At 53.8% G+C, this 6,367-nt stretch overlaps 1 protein-coding gene across 1 annotated transcript; it reads right to left on the bottom strand.

The window, feature by feature from the left end:
• Positions 1-379: 379 nt before the first annotated feature.
• Positions 380-5,909, bottom strand: GOLPH3L (golgi phosphoprotein 3-like). The gene is made up of 4 exons (XM_010178766.1): positions 5,727-5,909; positions 1,596-1,727; positions 1,295-1,409; positions 380-807 (listed from the first exon to the last, which is right to left on the bottom strand). The coding sequence occupies exons 1-4, from the start codon at positions 5,907-5,909 to the stop codon at positions 380-382; spliced, it is 858 nt and encodes a 285-aa protein (XP_010177068.1).
• Positions 5,910-6,367: the final 458 nt, after the last annotated feature.

Here is a 6,367-nt window from a genome sequence, read left to right as displayed (position 1 = left end):
GCAGGCTGCTCTGCAGCCCCATTTCTGCTGGGATTTGGCCCATGTGAGTGGCTCGGTTCCCGCACGCAGAGGCAGGACTGGGTTCTGCCATGTCCCAGCTCTGCACTGGCCTGCGAAGGCAGGCCACAGGCAAGGAGCACTGGAAGGGGCGTGAAGAGCCACCCCCTTTACCCAGAGGCGTCAGCCTTTGGAGGAATGTGCAATCTGCCCATACAGGTGGGCTCTTGCCCTCCCACCTTGCCAGGGTGGGGGAATGCAAATCCCTCCTGGTCCCCCCAAGCTGAGCCCATCCACTGCTGCAGGAACTCAGTGCCCCAATACCCCTGACTGGTGTCAAGGGGTGAGGCTCCCCTACCTGGTCTGGGGGGTCAGGGGCTTTTTAGGACTTATTGAAGGCTGCCAGGACAGCCCAGATCATCTCTGCGCCCCTGGCTTTGGCAGCTTCCACCTCAGGATCCATATCGAGGAGGTCCTTGGTCCTGTTCATTGCCACATCGTACTTGTCATCTGTCAGGCTGGCGAAAACATTCTCCAGTACATCTGAGGAGTGGGCCAGCACCAGGAGAGCCAGAGTCCTGCGGTCCATGCGCTGGGGGTCATTTACCCACCGCTCCAGCATGCTCTCCTGGAGCTTCTTCACCAAGCGCTGTTTCTCGGTGGCATTGCTGACAGGGTGAGTGGTCATGTCAAAGAGCAGGAAGTTCTGCTTCTCTGTGGTGAGGATACCTTTCTCCACTAGCGCTTTGGCAATGCGCTCGCGCACATTCCTCAGCTGGTACTGCAGCTTGAAGGGGTTCCAGGTCTCCCCTGCAAAAGAGGAGACCCCATTCAATGCTGGGGCACCCAACTTTGCCACCCAACCCTAGTGCCCAGGCTGCTTCCAGCCCAGGACCATCTGTGCTTGCATGGGCACCAGTCCCCACAGCAGGAACCCTCTTCCTCCTTGGCCTGACTCTGACCTGCTTCTCCCATCAGTGCAAGCTGGCAAAACTCCCAGCAGCCACAGCGACCTGGGGGCAGATCCCTTTGGAAAGCCCCTTCTAACCCAGGACCGTGGACCTCAGACTCTGTGAAGACTCAGCATGTAAAAAAGAGGCAATAGGGAGCAAGGTAAAATTCTTCCACTGAGCTCCCAACAAAAAAGACCCAAATAACCATTCTTGGCCCCCACAATCAGCTTTCCCCGTTCTCCTGTCAGTATTCTGCCCATCTCCAGTGAAGCAAAGGAGAGAGGACAGGAGGCAGGGATGTGAACCACGGGAGCTAGTGAGATGGTGTCTCTAACTGGCCCTACCAGTGAGTAGCTCTATCCAAGTCTGCACCGTTTCTGCTGACTCTGTGGCCTTGATGTGTCGGAGGGTCTCATCCAGCAAGACATCACCAGTTGGTGCGTCCGACTTCAGAAGCACCTGGAAGGACAAAATGGAAACACGGTGTAAGGCTGGACAGAGACCTGCTGCTCCCCTCCTGAAGGAATGGTGCCAGTCTCAGTGTGCAGCGCTGCTTTAGCAAAGCTTGCTGCCAGAGGGCTTGGCTGGGGTGGACAGAGCACTGAGGCCCGTCAGGTCCCAGCCCCGCTCCTGTAGCACCTTCACCTTCCTCTCCAGCAGCCTTTTCTTCCTGATGGAGAGCTGCTCCAGGCAGATCCGGCCACGCAGAGCCAGCTCGATGAGGATGCCGCCCCGCAGGCCGGAGGAGATGCAGTCATTCCAGAAGGAGGTGTAACCCTGGAGAGAGAGGATGGACAGACAGGGGAGAAGAGACAAGGGAAGGGGAGCTCTGCCAAGACCACCACCTCTCCTGGCCTGCTCGGGCCCTGCCCAGGCAACTTTCCCAACTCTGATTAACAGTTCTGCCTCCCAGGCCAAAGGGAGAAAAGGGCTTTCCCCACCAGGTGGAAAGTGCCTGGCAGCCCCAATTAACCCCCTCCCTGCCCAAAACCTCCCTGTAAACATTGCACAATTCAGGCTGTGCCCTTCCCGCTGCACCCTCAAACACCCGGCACACCCCAGTGCTGGGCAGGCAGCTGTGCCCAACCCCAGATCATAAAAAATCTGAGCAAGAATAAAAAAAGTGGGGCCTTCTCCCCTGCCCACAGAGGGACATTGCCACTGCTGTGTGGCTGCAACTGACGACATGAGCTCTGCTCTGCCTGGACTCAGCACCTGCTGTAGATGTGTTTGGGGGAAACAGGAGAAATCCACTCTTCTCTTTGAAGAAAGCCCCCACCTGCTCCAGGCAAGCCCTGAGAGTAATCAGCTGTATAAAGAAATCGCTTGTCAGGCTCACGAAGGAGAGTTTCCCTGCTACCCGCAGCACTGTCCCATGGGACATAGGCTGCAGCAAGCCCCAGCTCCCACCACAGGGCACAGGAATTTCCCCTGCCCCTTGCCCACCCCACCCTCACACCCCCTTGGCTCGAATTTGTCTGCAAACTTCTGTGAAGGCAGAGAAGATTTCCAGTCAAGGATGAAGAACAGGAAAATACGTCCCACTTCTCCCCCCAGAACGGGCACCTTGGGGCTGGGGTGCAGCAGTTCGGGTTGGACATTGTGACCGGATCTGCCTGGACTCGGCATGTTTCACACCTGCCCCCATGCTTCATTCTCGGAACCTGCTCCAGGACAAGGTCCTCACCTTGAGAAGCGCAAGCTCCAAAACTGTTAAGGCATTTGGCAAAGCAATAAGACAGTCTGGAAAATATGGCCTGCCAGGAGCCAGCAATTGAATTGGGGATTTTGGTCCAGGGAAGACGAGATACAGGGAGAGTAGAATAAGGGGCGAGGCGGGTCAGATGCATGAAAGGCAGCAGCAAAAAGGACGGGAAAGGCCAGTTCCTACTTCCACTGTACGTAAGACAGAGTCCTAGGCTAAAACTGTAGCCAGGAAGACTGGAGCTGGCACCAGGAAGAAATAACTGTCTGGACAAGAAAGCCCAGGAACAGTTCACCCCTGGAGGGAGGGGCAGGGAAGGAAAGCCTCTGCCACTTGAGGTTTAAGAACATTCAACTGATGCCTCTCAGGAGAAAGCTGACCCTGGTTTGGAGCACTAAGACAGACTAGACAACCTCTCTGCTCCCTGCTTCCACTTGTTTTTTATCCCCTGATGAGAACAAAGCCCGGTTGTTCTGGCCCATGACTGCTGCATCGCGGCACCAATGCAGGGCAGCAGCACTTGGATTTCAGGGCAAGCAGGCAGGGCTGCGGGGAGATGCTGGGAACAGGGCAAGCGCTGGTGTTTTGAGATGGGTCCAAGGGAAGGGGGAGCCAAGCGGGATGCAAAGTCACAATGTGCTTCTTTGCTTTTTTTTAACTCCCTTTTCCTTGCTTTTTCTCCCTGGAGGGAGTAGGGGGGAAAGAGAAAGGGCAGGTCTAAAAGCTACCAGAAGACTGCAGACAAAGCAACCTAACAGGCCCCTTTCCTAAGGACAAGAAGGCTGAGAACATGCAGCCCTCCCCCATGGAAGTTTTTACAGTCCGTACGGGTAAACTCTTGTCCCCAGCGTGTCTGTTTATACAGTGCATCTGGACACCGGCTTGCTCAGCTTGCGTAGCACAGAGAACCATAAAAGAAACTAAAACCTTTATTTGCTTTCTTCATTTCCTTGTGAAGAAAGACAAAGCAACATTTCATCCCTGCCCTGCTGATTTCCGTCCATGGGAGACGCACTTTTTTTTTGCATGCGTCCTTTAGGAGCAAGCTCTCCAGAACAGGGTGTGGAGGTGACCCAAAGTTTCAGTTCACTGGGCTGGAAGGTACGTTACCCCTAGGAAGTTTTAAGAGGTCTGAAACAAGTCAAAAGCTCCTGGGTTACTTTCAGCATTTGGAATCAGACTGGTTACAAATGTCAGGCTGGTGCACAGCCAGTTTCTCCTAGATGGACGGACTGGTACTTAAAATAATGAAATTACACTGTGAGCTCACTGGATTTGGCTAAAATTGTCTTGGTTTTTATTTCCAATCATCAAGCCATGAGTGAATAACAGAGCTGGGAAAACCCAATGCCTAGGAGCCCAGTTCACTGCCAGGCTACTGCTGCCTCTGGTCTTCCTTTCCAGATGGAGGAATGCAGCAGGACAGGAGGGAAAAAAAAAAAAAGCATTACAACTTTTTTTCCCCCCCCGCATCTATTGTGCTCTCCTGGCTCCCTGATGGCTGAAGAACCATTCCCAGGAATACATTAACCCAGCCAAGAACATAGCTGAAGAAAGCAGATCATGCCATGTTCCTCAGCTGTTCTCAAATATTTGCTCCAAAATTATTTGTGTGATGTTTTCTTTATAGCCATGCTCTCTTGTTACTTCCTATTCGGCTCAGAAAGCCCTAGATCTTATCTGGGTTCGTTAAGCAGGACAGCTACAAGCCTCTGTCACTCGTGCAACCTGCAGCTCTCCCCTGCCAGATCTGTGAGCATGGTCCACGTCAGAAGCCAGGGCTGAGCAGGTCTACGTGAGAGCAAGGCACCAGTTCAGACTAACACAGCAGTAGCAGGGTCCTATGAAAAACAAAGTTCAGGCACCTCACAGGGGCTTAATTTCAACCCAGAGAAACAAAGAGAAGGTGGCCCACTCACCACAGCTTTGACAAACACAGTGTCTCCTCAGAGTGGGAGACAAGCTCACAGGAAGAGTGCTCCTGGAGCTGAAAAGGCTGTGTTTAAGGCTCTCCTCTGCCATTATCATCCCACCTTGGGCAACTGGTTACCTTCCCCTGGCCTGGATTTCCCCATCTGCTTGACAGGACTAGCAGCATCAGATTCCCACAAAGAGATCAAGATGATGCACCCACTAAAGAAGACAAGGCATGCTGACACCGAACAGCTCAGAGACCTCAAGGCAAGGTATCTTCTCCTTCCCCCACGGCTTGTTCTAGGCAGAGTTGAGAAACCAGTTCCTACGGGCTGATAAGCACAAAACAATTCAGTTTGACCAGGGTCCCTTTCCAGCAAAGAACAACTACCTGAAAATGTTTGTTCATCCTGCGAAGTTCATTCACTGCTGCCAAGGAAAGCCATTAATCCGACACAGATGGGTGAGGCAGGCACCCAACAAAGGGACTCCCATCCAGTCCCACTCCCCTCAAGCCTGGAGCTGCCTGACACCATTCCAGACCAGCTAAGGAAATGACCAGCCTGAAAACAGAGATGTGGCTCCTACCTCCTTTGCCACGGCTGTGTTCAGACCTATCCTGCACCTGCTTTCAACTCCCAACCCAGCTGCCTTTTCTTGCCTTGCCCTCTTCTTTCAAAACCTGCTGCGCTGTTTTTCACATCAATTTTTAACAAACTGGAAACAGTGCTCAGAGTGTCGTTGTGTTTCAGCTGATGGTTTCGGATTGAAAGATACACTTTGGCTGGGGAAGAAAACATTCACCATCTGATGCGCAAGGTGAGGCTTCTTTTACCCCATGTTTTTGACCTCAGCAAAGACCAAACCCACCTCTGCTTTGCTACGGCTGGTCACACAACACCTTAAGGCACCCCTTGCCTCCAGCTGCTTCTTACAGTCCCCAAAGCAGAGCTGGTGGGACAGCACTTGCAAGCAATCTCCACAGCTCAGTTTAAGCTACAGACGAAAGTGGTTTGTGTTACGCAGGCTGGCTTCGCCGAACAGGATTCAGAGGAACTTTTATGATCCCTTCATGTGCTCACTGAGAACCTCACCTCCAGGTACACCAAGGCAGTGCTGTCACCACTGCACATGCAGTCGTCAGATGCCTGCCTTACCTCCTTGTCCTTCAGCCCCAGCAGCAGCACCTCCTCCATCAGCGTGAGGCGGATATCTTTGGAGTCATCAGGATCATCATCATTCAGGTCTCTGTCTGCAACCGCATCTTCCTCACTGTTGTGCTTCTTGTCCGAGTTCCTTCCCGCCTCAGCACGCCGTCCTCGGTGCGTTAACGTCGTCATCTCCCCCCTTCGGCTGGGCACATAGAGAACCCTGGTCTGCCCCATTTCTAAACATGATGAACTACAACAGTGCTAAGCCCCAGGTCCCAAACCCCAGGCTCCAGGGAGGCACAGGCAAGGACAAGGGATGCTCCCGCTTTCTACCCAGGAAATTTTTGTCTCATCCTTCCCACCAAAGATGCGTTTGAGGAAATGACTGCACATTCTGGGAGAGGAGGGGAGATCCGAGCCACAGCCGAGTCGTCTCAACGAGGCACCTCTGCCCGTGCGCTCCCAGCAGAGACGCGGCCCCGCAGCCAGGCAGGACGCTGAATGCCCAGCACCGTCCCGGGGCGATGTGGAGAGCGCACCCTCCTCGGCATGGCTCTTCCTCACCCCCCCATGCGCACCTGCCTAGAGCCGATGCCTTTACACGGAGGTTAACGAGCTGCACGTCCGGGGTCGCACCCCCCGGCTGC

Source organism: Mesitornis unicolor, unplaced genomic scaffold (assembly GCF_000695765.1).
Source record: "Mesitornis unicolor isolate BGI_N332 unplaced genomic scaffold, ASM69576v1 scaffold31762, whole genome shotgun sequence".
NCBI classification, from domain to species: domain Eukaryota; kingdom Metazoa; phylum Chordata; class Aves; order Mesitornithiformes; family Mesitornithidae; genus Mesitornis; species Mesitornis unicolor.
The sequence above is the reverse complement of the archived record's forward strand: the minus strand, read 5'-3'. Positions and strand labels throughout refer to the sequence as shown.